This window comes from Lepidochelys olivacea, assembly GCF_965140295.1.
Source record: "Lepidochelys olivacea isolate rLepOli2 genome assembly, chromosome: 2".
Classification (NCBI taxonomy): domain Eukaryota; kingdom Metazoa; phylum Chordata; order Testudines; family Cheloniidae; genus Lepidochelys; species Lepidochelys olivacea.
This window is the reverse complement of record NC_140412.1, coordinates 117,496,574-117,511,585: the sequence shown is the minus strand read 5'-3', so window position 1 is coordinate 117,511,585 and position 15,012 is coordinate 117,496,574. Positions and strand designations below refer to the sequence as shown.

Genomic DNA, 15,012 nt, shown 5'->3' with positions numbered 1-15,012 from the left:
TATATATCTGTGCATGTGTGTACGCATATGTTAAGTGGCATTAAATGCATTAAAATTTAAAGAAATTCAAGTAAAAATATTTGGAACTGAAGAAAATAAAAAATATGGACAAGAAGAGGAGGCATAAGTAAATGGAGCTATGCCCATTTTCACCAGCTGAGGATCAGGCCCTTGATGTGTCTGTGTACACTGTACATATATAGTATGAGTAGTCGTAAAAATGTAGTCAGAAGGTAACTGATCACCATAAAACCAAGGCTTCCCTAACCCACAGACAGAATTAAAAACAAGACGGTTAAGAGGGGATGCAGTACAGTCTATAAGCGAAAAGTAGGTATGAGGCACTATGTGCTAGGTGGTAACAGGAATGTTTTCAGAGAAGGTATCCATGTATATTAAAACATATTCATAGTCTTGGATACAGCATAGGGATATTCCGAAGGTTTTCCAGTGCCAATATATGATAGATTAAATTATGGAAGAGGATAAAGAACATCGTAAGTGGGAATTATAACATTTTTCTCTCTCAATTTTTTGCTTTTTAAATTTTAGGCATCCAACAGGATTCAAGAATCCCAAAGTCAGTATACTCACATTATGCAAGAAAGGGAGACCCTGCTGATAAAAATAAGTACCTTAGAACAAGACAGGGCAAGACTGCAGAGATTAGAAGAAGAGCTGAACCGTGCAAAGGTTACACTGGAATCAGAGTCTCGTTTGAAACAACGGCTGGAAAGTGAGAAACAACAAATCCTGAATGACTTAAATCAGTGGAAGAGCCAGTATTCCCGAAATGAAGAGACCATTAGAAAGTTTGAATCTGAGAGGGAAAAGAGCGAGAGGGAGAAGAATGCCCTGAGGATTGAGATTGAAAGGTTACAAATGGAGATCAAGAGGATTGAAGACCGATACAAGTGCAGATTGGAAGAGATCAGCTGCAAAAGCCAATCGGAGATGGATGCCGAGCGCCTCAGAATGCAAAGGGAGATTGAGAAATTTAAGTATCGCCCATGTGGGTCCCACAGATGTACTCAGACGGAAGAGGACTTTGCCATTGATCCTTCCAAATTGCTGTTTAATGGGCTGCGTAAGAAAATTACAGCAATTCAGCTCTATGAATGTCAGTTGATAGACAAAAGCACCCTAGATAAGCTCCTGAAGGGGCAAAGGTCAGTGGAAGAAGTTGCTGCTGACATTGAACCTTATCTTAGAGGGGCAGGGGCTATTGCTGGAGCATCTCTTACTCCAAAGGAGAAGTACACTTTGTTGGAGGCCAAACGGAAGCAGCTTCTTACCCCAGAAAACACAGTCCTGCTTTTAGAAGCCCAGGCAGCTACAGGAGGCGTGATTGACCCGCACAGAAATGAGTTGTTGACTGTGGACAGTGCGATTGCGAGAGACCTGATTGATTTTGATGACCGAGAACAAATCTATACAGCAGAGAAGGCTGTTACGGGATTTAAAGATCCATTCTCAGGAAAAACAGTGCCAGTGTCTGATGCCATCAAGAAAAATCTGATTGACAGGGAAACTGGTATTCGCCTGCTTGAAGCCCAGATGTCTGCAGGAGGCATTGTTGACCCTGTCAACAGTGTTTTCTTGCCAAAAGATGTTGCTTTGTCTCGTGGGTTGATTGACAAAGACCTGTACAGAGTCCTGAATAACCCTCAAGGTGCTTCAAAGAATTTTATTGACCCTGCAACCAAGAAGGCGGTCAGTTACATCCAGCTGAGGGAAAAATGCAGGATTGAACCTCACACTGGTTTACTTCTCCTTCCCGTGCATAAGAGAAGCATGTCATTTCAAGGGATTAGGCAGCCCGTCCCCATAAGTGAACTGGTCAGCTCTGGAATTATTCAGGAATCAACAGCCTGTGATCTCGAAGCAGGCACAATTAGTGTGGAAGAAGTCAGTGACAGAATTAAGGATTTCCTCCAGGGCTCTAGTTGCATAGCAGGGATCTACAATGAGGCCACTAAAGAGAAGCTTGGCATTTACCAGGCCATGAAAATAGGCCTGGTTAGACCGGGTACAGCCCTTGAACTTCTAGAAGCCCAAGCAGCCACTGGTTTCATAGTGGATCCTGTCAGCAATGCAAGGCTACCGGTTGAGGAAGCTTACAAAAGAGGCCTTGTTGGAATTGAATTTAAAGACAAACTTCTCTCCGCTGAAAGAGCGGTCACAGGGTACAAAGACCCCGAAACAGGAAATATCATCTCCTTGTTCCAGGCAATGAATAAGGAGCTCATTGAGAGAGGCCATGGCATTCGTTTGCTAGAGGCTCAGATTGCCACTGGGGGAATCATTGACCCCCAAAAAAGCCACCGTTTGCCGGTTGACGTGGCATATACACGTGGTTACTTCAATGAAGAGCTCAGCTTAATTCTCTCAGACCCGAGTGATGATACGAAGGGTTTTTTCGATCCTAACACCGAAGAAAATCTGACCTATCTGCAGCTGAAAGAAAGGTGCATAAAGGATGATGCAACAGGGCTCTGTCTTCTCCCCCTGAGAGACAAGAAAAAGATGGTGCAAACTTCACAGAAGAACACACTTAGGAAACGCAGGGTTGTCATCGTAGATCCAGAAACAGACCGGGAAATGTCCGTGCAGGAGGCATACAATAAAGGCCTCATAGATTATGACACCTACCTGGAACTTTCTGAACAGGAGTGTGAGTGGGAAGAAATAACTATTACAGGGTCAGATGGAAGCACAAGAGTGGTCCTTGTGGACAGGAAAACAGGCAATCAGTATGACATTCAGGAGGCTATTGATACGGGTCTTGTTGAAAGGAAATTTTTTGACCAGTACCGTTCTGGAAACTTGAGCCTTACGCAGTTTGCAGACATGATTTCCTACAAGAATGGTGGCGATGAAGTATTTAAGCATGAGTCAGTAACTAAATCTCCCACAGTGCTGAGTGTCAGGAGTTCTTCAGTGAGAAAGAGTGGTTCTTTTTCAGCACCCCTGGAGGAATGCAGTCCCATTGCAGCCATATTTGATACTGAGAACTTAGAAAGAATCTCCATTTCAGAAGCTATACAACGGGGCATTGTTGACAGCATTACAGGACAGCGGTTGCTCGAAGCTCAGGCTTGCACAGGAGGCATAATGTGCCCTACCACAGGCCAAAGGCTTTCACTTCAGGATGCAGTTGCTCAAGGCATCATTGATCATGATATGGCCACACGGCTCAAGCCAGCTCAGAAGGCCTTCTTAGGGTTTGAAGGCTTAAAGGGTGGCAGTAGAATGTCAGCAGCAGAGGCCGTGAAGGAAAAGTGGCTGCCTTATGAGGCTGGTCAGCGCTTTCTTGAATTCCAGTACCTCACTGGAGGCCTCGTCGATCCAGAAGTGCGTGGAAGAATAAGTACGGAGGAAGCCATTAGGAAAGGATTGATTGATGGGCGGAATGCTCAGAGATTGCAAGACACTAACAGCTATACCAAAATTCTGACCTGCCCCAAGACCAAGCTGAAAATATCCTACAAAGATGCAATGAGTCGATCAATGGTGGAGGACGTCACTGGGCTGAGACTGTTGGAAGCTGCTTCTGTTTCGTCCAAAGGCATCTCTAGTCCCTATAACGTCTCCTCTGCCCCTGGCTCCCGCTCAGGCTCCCGCTCAGGCTCACAAAGTGGATCCAGGAGAGGAAGTTTAGATGCATCAGCAAATGCTTCATATTCTTATTCCTATTCAACCTTCAGCAGCAGCTCTATTGGGCGTTAGTAGTCAGTTAACAAGTGTATCTGAATTTTAATTTCATTTAGATGAATCTGTATTACTTTCACTTAAAAACAAAACAAACTGGTGGTCATATTATTATTTGCTTGGGTGCAGTGACCTTGCTGGAAAATAAAGTCATGCCCAAAATAAATCATAAAGTCTTTTCTGGGTGTGATTAACTTCTCTACTCTTAAAAAAATCTGTAAAATGTTTTGGGTGTAGACTTTTGAAGAGAAGATTGCAGGACAGCAAAATGCAACAGTTATGAGTTTCATATTTTTTTAATGTTTGGATTTTTGATTAATCTCTTCCTGTATATTTTGCATGGGCTATTGTTTGCTTCTCCCATTTCCATACCCTCAAAATTGTAAGCTGATAACCAAGATCTGAAAATATTGTAATAGTTTCCTTTTTTCCCCAGCCTAGCCACTTTTATTTTATTTTTTATTTTATTTTAAGAAAAGTAGTTACATTGTGGATGGAAAATGCATTTCCTTATCAATCTGGATACTGTACTGTAACATGAGAAGCTGTATCCTCTTCCACAGATAATGTACTTGGTTGACTGTTCAATTATAACTTCATTATTGGGGGATATTATTAGCATGTACTTTTCTTTCACCATACTCTATATTTTTTACTCATTTTGCTTGTTCATTTTCCATGTAACATCAAAAAAGGCTGACTGCTGCATTCTGGCAATAAACTTTTAAACTTTTAAAGTATTTGTGGTTTATTTTAAAATTTAGACATGAACACAGCCTTGGAAGGAAGGGAAATAGAAAGAGCCTTTCTTTGCCAAAAATGAACAAATGTTTCCAGTGTCACAGTTACTGTACAAACTCATGACGTTAACTCTGAGTCTCAGGAACTTGTTTATGTCAGTCCTATTATCTTCATGAGCATAGAAAACTAAGCCTGCATTTTCCAAAAGAAAATAGAGACAACGTGAACTATGGCCCCATAAGCAGAAGGCCACTTTTCACATCTGATAGCAGTTAAGGACAGAAGAATTTTTTTTCTCCCACTAGTGATCCAACACCTGTTTGCAACTACAAGCAGAAGACTCTGGATCAGATTCTCCCCTGCGTGAGGGTAGCCTTCAGCCAGCACACCAAAGACCAGTTTAGCCAAACACAGGATGATGACCCAGCACAAGGGGATCTTTTGATACAAGTGATTAGCATGACTTTGAAAGAGATCCATCAGGGTACTTAGCCTTATGTTAATTCGTATAGCTATTTGCTTTTTCCTCCACCATTCACAGTACATTTCAAAGAGAGATGTAAACACAGGATATCTCGGTATTTAATTCATTTAAATGCTAGGATGTCTTTTTGATCTCTGAACTATCAGAATACAGCATAGACAGGGACTGTTGATTACATTGTTGACCCTACTCATACATATGTAAATACACAAAAACACAAACATTATCTCCCCACATGTCTTTTGAGGGTTATTTATTTCGCAGGATGTTTAACCCTTTCTAGCCATGCATCACAAATGGACTTTCGTATCTTTGGCCCCAGCTGGAGTTTAGCCTGTAACCTTTTCAAGAGTTCCTATGTTATCGGGAGATAAAAATCCACATATAAAATCACCAGGCGCGCACAATCCAAATTATCATGCTCTGTTCAACTCGAGACCTAGGAAGATAAATTGAGTGGTTCCATCCTGACCCCAGGCACCAGTGGTGAAAGGTTCAAGTAGCTGAGAAGGTGAACCCTGCACAGAAGAATCCCCTGGGAGAGACCAGAGTTTTGTAACTTGGACTCTCTAAATGAAACTCATCAGCTGTGCCCTAAGCTGAAGGGATGATCCAATGTCAAAATAGCTTCTACTGACATTTGCCATCCACTAGAGAGATGCAGCTTTGTAACATTTACTGAGACATGAGAAATGGTTCAGAATCCCCTGTTTTAAGTGGATTTCAATCTTTTTGGCTACAGGAGAGGGGTTCCTGAATTCAGTAAACAGTGAATTCAGTGAAATTTTGCCATGGGGTGTGTGTGAGCAATGCCTATTGGAATCAAGGGGAGCTGTATGTGCATTTGCTGAGGCAGAATTGCCCCTGTACTGTAAGTACACTTTTGCAGGAGCAGTTCTAGGCATTGTGGGTTCTCTTTGTCAGGCAAGCGTCTGTGGGGCTGCTTAAAGCTCCTTTTCCCCTGCGGCTGGTTAGAGCCCCTCTTATACTCCCTGCAGATCAGTAGAGTTTTATAATAATGCTGTCAAATGGAACCTGGCTTTGATGGGCAATCCTGTACACCAGGCATTAGAATGGCATTCTGCACATTTTACCTGGATAGCTAAAGACTCTAGCCAAGCTGTGAATATTCCTTTGATATTGCCTGGCAGCTAAAGTTGTACTGAGCTGTGCCATGTGAGACATGGCTCTGGTTTTGAAGCATTGGAGTATATACAAGCAGAGATTTTGTTTTGCTTTTGTCAAAACGATTCTGCTCTGTGGAGGCTGTTGGGTATTAAAATCCAGCCCTCAGGTGGAGCATGGGTAGGACAACTGAGAGAATGAATGGACTAACACATCTCGCTGGTGGCAGTGCTCTTCAGGAGCTCCCTTGCTGAACTCAGAATAGGCGTGACCCTCACAATCAGGGGCGAGAGATGGATCCCTCTGTCATGCTTAGTGTCATGGGCATGGAGAGGAGGGGAACAGACTAGAGTGGAAAGACAGAGAAGGGAGGGGGAGAGCTCAGGCCCAGGGCACATTGGGTGCAATTAAACTTCTGAAAATCTCTTGAGCACACAAACATGCTCTAAGTTGCAGCTGGAGCATGCAACAGACTATTTGCATCAGGTACCACAGTAGTGGGAAGCCTTCTCACTACCTAGAGAGAGACCACCTTTTGAAAATTTCTGCAATAATCTCTTCTCACAGTTGCCTGAGATCACAGCAGCCCTGCACCCCTTTCTACAGTCTCAAGGACTGGCAGAATCAAGGCACAACTGCAGATTTGGCCTGGTTCTGTATATACACACTCCCTGTACCTCAGTGCAACCACACCCCCAACTAGAACTTTTTAAATACTCAAACACTTTAACTATGAAGCAACATTTTAGTGTGGATGCATAGGCTAAGCCCTCAATGCATTAATTTTTGTGTGCTTTTATTTTAATCACCACTTATTCACCACCACCACCCCCCACGAGAGAGAGAACCAGGAAAAAGTGGTCTTGGTTGGATTTAGTGGAGGGAGGGGTGAGAGATAAATCCATTATTTTTTAAGCAAGAAAAGATTTGTAATTTGAAAAACAAATCTGCATATGTATTATTTGATTCCCTTCTGGAAAGAAGAATGTGAAGGGAAATTTATTTATAGAAAGGAACCCATCAAACTGATTCTTGGTCCACAGACACTGTTACCATTAGGAATCCAGAGTAAACCTTCAGAGCTAGATTGAGACTTTAGGCACATCCCTGACAAGGTCTGCACCAACCCAGGAATATCTCTAGGAGACACTGTGGTACCTGTCAGTTATAACTCCTCCCCTGCTTGCTTCTTAGGGTGGGCAGGAAATGGGGATGGCCTACACCACCAGGAGGTTACTACCTCCCACACTGGCTCAGTTACTTTGGCCAGTGAGTAAGGCAGGATGGGGCCAGTTTCTGCTCCTTCCCACCCCGTGCTCTGGGGAGGGAGTAAACAGGAAATAGTCCCACTCACTCCTGCACATCCAAACCCGGTATCCAGGTTGCACAAGTCTAGGTATATGGTGGGGTTATTAGTCCCCTCTGATGTCTTGTAGCCTTGGTCACATTTAGCCCTTAATTTTTTTTGTCAGACAAAGATTTGCTGGTGGCAGCAGCAAAACATGCAGAAACCAAAATGCTCAAAGCAGTAGCTCAACGTGACAGAGTCCAAACGTAGCATTTCAGCCTGTCCTTTTAGTCGAGCTGACAGGAGGCTACAAGATCCAGGGAAGTATGAGTGAATTGCAAATAACCAACAGTTGTGCAGAAAATGTAAAACTTCAAACATGAAACGCTGCCCCACTGTTAACACCCTCCTCTCCCCCTCAGTCCTGACAAGTATCTCTATTGATGTGAGTTCCGTTGGATGTGTGCTAGGCACCTTACAGACAAGCCCAAGACAGTTTACAGTACATAGGATGGGACAGAACACAGGCTGGGAACCCCACAAGCAGCTTCTGAACTGTTAACAGCAGTAGCTGATAAATAAAAACATAGAAAGCTTTGAATGGGGTGCCACAGCCTTTCCCAGTGAAAAGCCAAACCCACAAAATGGTGAAGAGTGGTGGGTCAGCTGTTGAATACACATAGGGCTTGATACAAAGATCACTGAAATCAAGTGGGAGACTTTCCATAGACTTTAATGGGCTTTGAATCTGGCCTTTAAGGTTCAGTTCTGCACCACTGAAACCAAAGGGAGTTTTGCCATCGCCTCAGTGAAAGCAGAATTGTGTCTTTAGTTATGAGCACTAAAGGTAGCCACTTCCACCTTTTTTCTTTCTGATGTTGTTTCCCCCCCCCCCCCCAACAGGCTATAAAAATTCCATGGCCCACCTGTGCCACAACACCTGGTTTTCTGCATATCCAGTAAATTAAAAGCCAGAGCTGGCATTAGGGGGTAGCAAGGCGGGTGATTGCCCAGAGACCCACAACAATAGGTTGCTCAGGCTTCGGCTTTCAGCCCTGGCAGCGGAGCTTGGGCTTTGGCTTTCTGCCTTGGGCTTCAGCAAGTCTAACACCAGCCCTGCTCTCTGGTTTATTTTGGTGGACCCCTTGAAACCTGCTCACGGCCCCAACAGACGGCCCCTGACTCCTGGTTGAGAACCACTGCCATAGAGAACAGGCTTCTGCTAATAGGGGAATTGGGAATAACTGCTGAAACCTTTCTTTACTGAACTAGTCGTCTAGAGATACAAACAGTGGCATGAATCCTGCCAGCCTTAATCAGACAAGACACCTATTGAAGGCAATGGCTTGAGAAAGGATTACAGCTTTTGGCTCTATGTCCATAGAGCACTGTGTTGTTTCCACAACAACAGCCAAGTTCAAACAAGGATTTTGTCTGTCGTCGTCTGTTTGATAATATAAACATGCCAAGGTCTGATTAGTCAGCCAGCTTTGTGAATTACAAAATGAGGTGCAGGAATACTATAAAATAGCCAGTGTACAGTTCAGTATAAAACAGGCTGAATTAATAGACTGTGGCTGCCTATGTAGAGATTTCTTTTAAAAACGCATCCTGACATACAGACTTTTTCAATCTGATAGATAAATTCAGCTCATCTGTCTCGGGTAGATCCAGAAAAACAATTTACTTGGCTGAAGTTGCTCTGGGTTTAGCCCATTATAACTGAGAGCAGAATTTGTCCTTTCTTGTTTATCTGCAAGATTCAACATTCACTTGGCTTATAAGAGACCCAGAATACATTTTAAGTAAAAGTCAAGCAGCTTTGTTTCTCAATGGATAATCAAACACTCAAGAACTTTAACCAGAACCATTAAAATGGGGTAGTACTTGATGGCTAAAAATTTATTCTTTTAGCTGGACTCATTGTGATGTTTACTTATCTGCTGTTTAATGTTCGTGCACCAATGATTTGAGGCTGAAAGGGTACTTCCACAATACACCAGTTGCACAGGTTTGCATAAATATAACTGGGGAATGTAATAAAGAAATCACAACATTTGGGGTTTAATGCCTAAAATCAGTGTCCCATTAGCCCAGTATAACATTACTAGGCCACCAATGAAGAATCAGGCAGTGGTGTTATTCCAACAGGAAATGAGTGCCATCAGGATATTTTTCCACATCTATCCTGGCATCATTATTATTTTATAATTAAACAGATGGCCCCTTTACTAATCCCTGTTCTGACAGAGAGTTAGGAGCATAGATCCTGCAGTCTGCTGCTTCACAAAGTCCAGGGACAGCCGAAGGGCCAGGAAACCCTGGCTGACCTGGAGGACCACGGTAGCCAGGGGGACCTACTGTGCCTGGCTGACCATCTTTGGCAACAGCAGCATGTCTAGGGAATCCTAGAAGAAGAACGAAACAAGGAAATTATATAAAGAAAAGGGGAGACTCGATGGAGCTGAGTCCTCTTGCCCCAAAACGGGGCCTGATTTTCCTTTTATTCATACTGGTGTAAATCAGTCATAGCTCCACTATTGCTGTTGGAATTACACTGATGCAAAACTGATCTAAGAGAGGTCAGAATTAGGCTCATGGCTTGTAGAAATTCAAGAACATGAGCAAATTGTGAGGGTGAAAAAGGTCAACAGGGAGCTATCTAGTGAATTAGTCTAGGGGCACGTACCATCTCTGTTAAATTCCTCTGCATGTGTTCTTCCCCTCCCCCTGTACAGAATGAATCTACATGAAATAAATCCCCTTCACAGGACCTTGCTAAACCTGTACAAAGGACCTCAGTCTCTCTCAGTGTAATCTAGATACTTGATAAGGGCAAGTGCATTTTAACACAGTAAAAATTGTGCCAGGGTCATCCTGACACTAGATGCTAACTAGAGCTGATTGGAACATTTTAAATTTAATATATTTTTGTTGACATATGATGCTTTGCTGAAACTGGAGTGTTTTATGGAGCCATATCAATTTTGATGAGAAGGTTTCTGAAGTCCATGGTTCCTTGGTCACTTCTGACCAGAGAGAGAGACACACCAATGTTTTCAATCTAAAAACGGATGTTTCCACCCTTCTGTTTCACAAAAACATTCAAAAGGTTTTGGGTTTGTTCTAGTGAAGAATGAAAACAAATTCTGAAACCTTGGAAGTTGTTGTGAGAATTATCATCCTCCAGCCAGATCTAGCATTAACTATTCCAATATTATTAGCACACCATTTTAGGGGTAGGAAATCTGATTTCTTTCCTTCATCAAGGTCAGGAAAAAATAGTGTGGGGGGGGTCCTCTCTGTGACCCTTTCTTTGAATTCCCAACCAGTGATTCTCTCTCGACATTTCTTTTACAAAGATCCTGCTGACACACACCACTGTCAGTGTACACATCAGGTGCCATTAAAATCTTTACAGGTTGCACAGTGATCAAACTAGCAGTGTGGCCTCCCCCATACTTACAATAGCGATTATGTAGGAAAACTGTGAAGCTCATGAACAAAGTTCAGTATTTTCACAGAGAGTTGTAAATATTTCAGTGGCAATCATTGTACCAAAAATAATGACTTTATTAAATAAGTTGCACATATGTGTTTCATAGCTGAGTCTATAAACAGTTTTATGGTGAATAATTGAAAAATATAGAGCAAGGAAGTTAAAACCTCAGATAAAACATCCCTTGAAATCCTCTTTACCTCTAAAGCCTTGAGGTCCATCTGAGCCAGGGAGTCCCATGCCTGAATCTCCTCTCTCACCTTTCTGGCCTCTGTCTCCTACATGGCACAAAGCACATAAAGAAACCAGCTTGCGCATTGGATTTGGCTATAGGGGAACATTGCTTGTGAATTAATCTAGGAGTGTGTATGTCCCTACCTTGTTCCCCAGCTGCTCCTTTAGCTCCAGGAAATCCAACAGATCCTTTTGGACCAGGCTCACCTTTAAATCCATCAAGATCTGTTCTTCCCTATTAAAATGATATAAGTGATTTTAATTTTTAAAGGCACAAACCAGGGGGTTTGCCATCATCATAAAAAATGGCAATTTTGAGAAATCTGTTCTCTAAGAAAATGAAAACAAGCAGGCCAAGGAATCTCAGGACTTCAGAATTTCACCTGAAAGCAGCAGTTCTGAGATACAATGAGAGCAGAGTTTCTCATTACATGTCCAGTAGGGACCCAACCAGAGCTATCAAATAATTGATTATACATTTTTCCTACCCCACTCTCCTATGCTTATTCTTAATGGAAGTCTCCAGGCGTCACCATAGAAATTCAGGATCAAATTGTCCAGGTCTAGCCCTGAGCTGAGTATACTTATGCTTTGCATCAGCTCTGCTCCAGTCAGCTAGAAAAGCACTGCTGGGAACTGAAGGCACAGTGCAAACTTATTCCAGCTGTTGCCATCTCTTCTTATTGAAGGCTCTCCAGGGTGCAATGTTGTGTATAAGAAAGGTGACCATTTATATCACTGTTATACAATTTCCATTAGTCTTATACAAAATGGATCATGTAAGGTGTCAATGGAAAAGTTACAATGTGTTGAGTAGGATTATCTTGGTAAAATCCAAGTATCATCTCTGGATATGACGTTATGAACACTAGCTATGTATTTGTATCTCAAACATGTTTGTTCCTGTGTGAAACCTCTCAAATAGATTTACATCAAGGCTAGACAGTTGTGTTGATGGCCCATCAAGGACATTCAATTCTCACAGTGGGCCATAGACGAAACTCATTCTGCCCAACAGGTCCTCCTCAGATGTCAAGGAACCAATGACCACCCCCTGTGCTGCAGCAAGCCAGGTAAGGACATGTGATATGCTCATGTGACCCTGGACTCCATCTTGAGCCAGTACCTTTCCACAAACAGGGACTGTGGGCTTTGTCTGGTACTGTAACTTTCCCATGCACATGGCAGAGGATATAGAAGACCCCGAAATATCTCCATTTTGTCTTCATTTCCTGTTTCATTGCTCTGGACTGGATTTCTAACAAGGGAGATTTAAACAAGGATTGATGACCCCCAAACTGTTTGGGTGATTCTACAGAGACTTTTGCAAACCTGATATAAGGTCTTTGCAGTCACTTGTATGTATATGATTCCTTAGCCATTTATAACTTTCTCTTTTTCCCCCCTTTTATTAATAAATCTTTAGTTATCTTACTGAGGATTGGCTGATAGCATGATATTTGGGTAAGATCTGAGATTCATATTGACCTGATGATGCAATGTGTCTTGTCCTTTGGGATTAGAAAAAACCTCACATATGGTGAAATGGGTTTTCAGTAACCCTCTCACTATATAGGCTTGGTTGTCTGGGTAGGAGCCAAGGGCTGGAATGCCCAGAGCGGACTGTGTTTGGCTTCTGGTTAACCAGCAGGGCACTACAGAAGCACTTTTAATACAGCCTTCTTTCAGTCTGCCTTGAAGGTGGCATTCTCAGTGTGGCATTCCGGGCACCTGGTCACACATGCCTGTGAGTGCCAGAGTGGTTTTCCTGGCTGGCAGTTTCTGCTGGTATCAGTGCTTATCAGGCATCCACGTTAGATGTCATACAAGTAATGACTGACATGGACAAATACCTGGTGTGTGTAATTTGAAGGGAAGAGCACACTATTTTATGTCACGATCAGTCATGACACTGGGATACAAACAAAGAAGGACCTGACAGAGTGTACATACACACTCTGGTTGAAATCCTGGCCCCACTGAAGTGAATGGCCATACTTCCACTGACGCCTGCATACATGTTCACATGCACACTCTCTCTGTATCAGAGAGTTCTCACCTTTTTCCCTGGTGGTCCTGCCATTCCTCGAGGCCCTGGGGGGCCAATTAGTGTCATGTTAGCAATAGGACAGGTGCTGGCACATCTGTATCTGATAGCAGTTGCATATTGGGCTATCTGAGCTATGACCACATTACGACACAGTTCATACACCTGCTCCTCAGGCATCCCTGGACCCTAGGATGCAAGTATGAATTTATAAACACAACAGAAATAGCATTGGGATTCTGTGTGTATATCTCCCAAGGGTATTCATTAGGCTATGTACATTCACCACATAGTTTGGAGGAACAATTTACCACCTATGGGTTGCTCATGAACTGTTTGATTTAACTGTGCTCCGTGTGCGATAGGTCACCTAAGTCACATAGTATTGTACGGTCTCATCGATTAGACAACAGCAAAGACATCACTTTGTGCCAGATCTGAGGATGATTTGTGATGTGTCCCCAAGCAAAACTGAACTTTGATAAACAAACTCATTCTGGACAAGCATTTATATAGCCATCACATAGAAAAAGCTTTCAGTACCCACCAGTCTGAGCTGGATTTGAACTAGTGACCTAAGGATGAAAAGCTCTTTATCCCATTACCACCTCACAGGATTAACTTCTTTAACGTTTACACAATACATTTGGTGCGATGACTGAGAAATAAGGGGGGTGCATAGTCAACAGCTGTCCCTGAAGATCTGTAAGCAGCAGCAGCGAGAGAATATGCAGATATTCACAAGCAAAACCACCAGCACTCCAATAACCAAATAAGGAAAATGCAAAGAAAAAGAAGGAGCTGGAACATACTTCAGGTCCCCAGGACCCTGGAGAGCCAGGGGGTCCAGTTGCTCCATCCTCTCCAGTGGGGCCAGGGAAGCCTCTTGGACCAGGTAATCCGGGGACCCCTCTTTGTCCCTTTGGGCCAGCAGGGCCAGAAAAGCCACGTTCTCCTTGCTATGGGAGGAGATGAAAGGAAAAGTTTGAAGGGAGAAAAATAGCAATAAGCATGGACAAAGAGGCGCCTGTGTTCCTTCATCTTCCTCCCTCTGTCCAGCCTCGTCAGTCTAAAAGGGCCCACCACCATCATATCTGAGCTCACGCAGCACAATTCTTACTTCTCCTTGGGGTTTGTGTAGGTCCTTTTCATTCGGCCTAACTCTATACCTAGCAGGGTGAACATTATAAGAGAGAATGATTTTAGGTTCCTGTTGGGCTGTGGTAGAACATCATTTGCCCAGAAGCTATGGGAGGCTGTGCTTGATAGCCCCAAATCTTAATGTCACCCTCCCCCAGCATGCAGGAGAGAGAGGCTGCTTAAACTCTGACAATGAATAGTTAGCTTTGGACATCCTGGACCACCAAGACCTAATCCAGGTCTTCTCTGCTGTGTGACGTTTTGAGTACAGAGCATCAGGGAAGGTTGAGTAGCAGATTCCATTCAGTTCAGCCATTCAACTTCTTTATCAATTATATGCACCATGGTGGCTTACCATTAGAGGAGTTTTACTGCATGGCACATGTATTAATTCTTTGTGGACACATTTATTCATCCTGTTTGGCCTTTCTGACTCTCAAAGGAAGGGTTTTCATAGGGAGATGTTTCAGAGTAACAGCCGTGTTAGTCTGTATTTGCAAAAAGAAAAGGAGTACTTGCGGCACCTTAGAGACTAACCAATTTATTTGAGCATAAGCTTTCGTGAGCTACAGCTCACTTCATCGGATCATAAGCTTTCGTGAGCTGTAGCTCACGAAAGCTTATGCTCAGATAAATTGGTTAGTCTCTAAGGTGCCACAAGTCCTCCTTTTCTTCATAGGGAGATGGTTCATTTCAGATAAGCTTTCACCAGTCTGGGTGGCGAGCCAAAGCTTATCAGAACA

General features: G+C 43.1%; 2 protein-coding genes across 4 annotated transcripts in view; one reads left to right on the top strand and one right to left on the bottom strand.

Annotated features, from left to right (window-relative positions):
• The window catches only part of DSP (desmoplakin), a 49,348-nt gene extending 44,900 nt beyond the window's left edge, over positions 1-4,448 (top strand). For both annotated transcript variants that reach the window (XM_084620370.1, XM_084620371.1), the window contains exon 24: positions 553-4,448. In XM_084620370.1, coding sequence (XP_084476496.1) covers positions 553-3,729 — 3,177 coding nt within the window. In that variant the 3' untranslated portion in view covers positions 3,730-4,448. The remainder of the gene's footprint in view (positions 1-552) is intronic.
• The window catches only part of LOC311516383 (uncharacterized protein), a 38,130-nt gene that overhangs the window by 7,627 nt on the left and 15,491 nt on the right, over positions 1-15,012 (bottom strand). Inside the window, exons 6-9 of one of the 2 annotated variants that reach the window (XM_084620377.1) lie at positions 13,942-14,088; positions 11,227-11,317; positions 11,049-11,126; positions 9,622-9,757 (exon numbers count right to left, since the gene is read on the bottom strand). In XM_084620377.1, the coding sequence (XP_084476503.1) occupies positions 9,707-9,757; positions 11,049-11,126; positions 11,227-11,317; positions 13,942-14,088 (367 nt within the window). In that variant the 3' untranslated portion in view covers positions 9,622-9,706. Of the gene's footprint in view, positions 1-9,621; positions 9,758-11,048; positions 11,127-11,226; positions 11,318-13,941; positions 14,089-15,012 lie in introns of those variants that run through there. The other variant, XM_084620376.1, reaches the window with a different exon arrangement.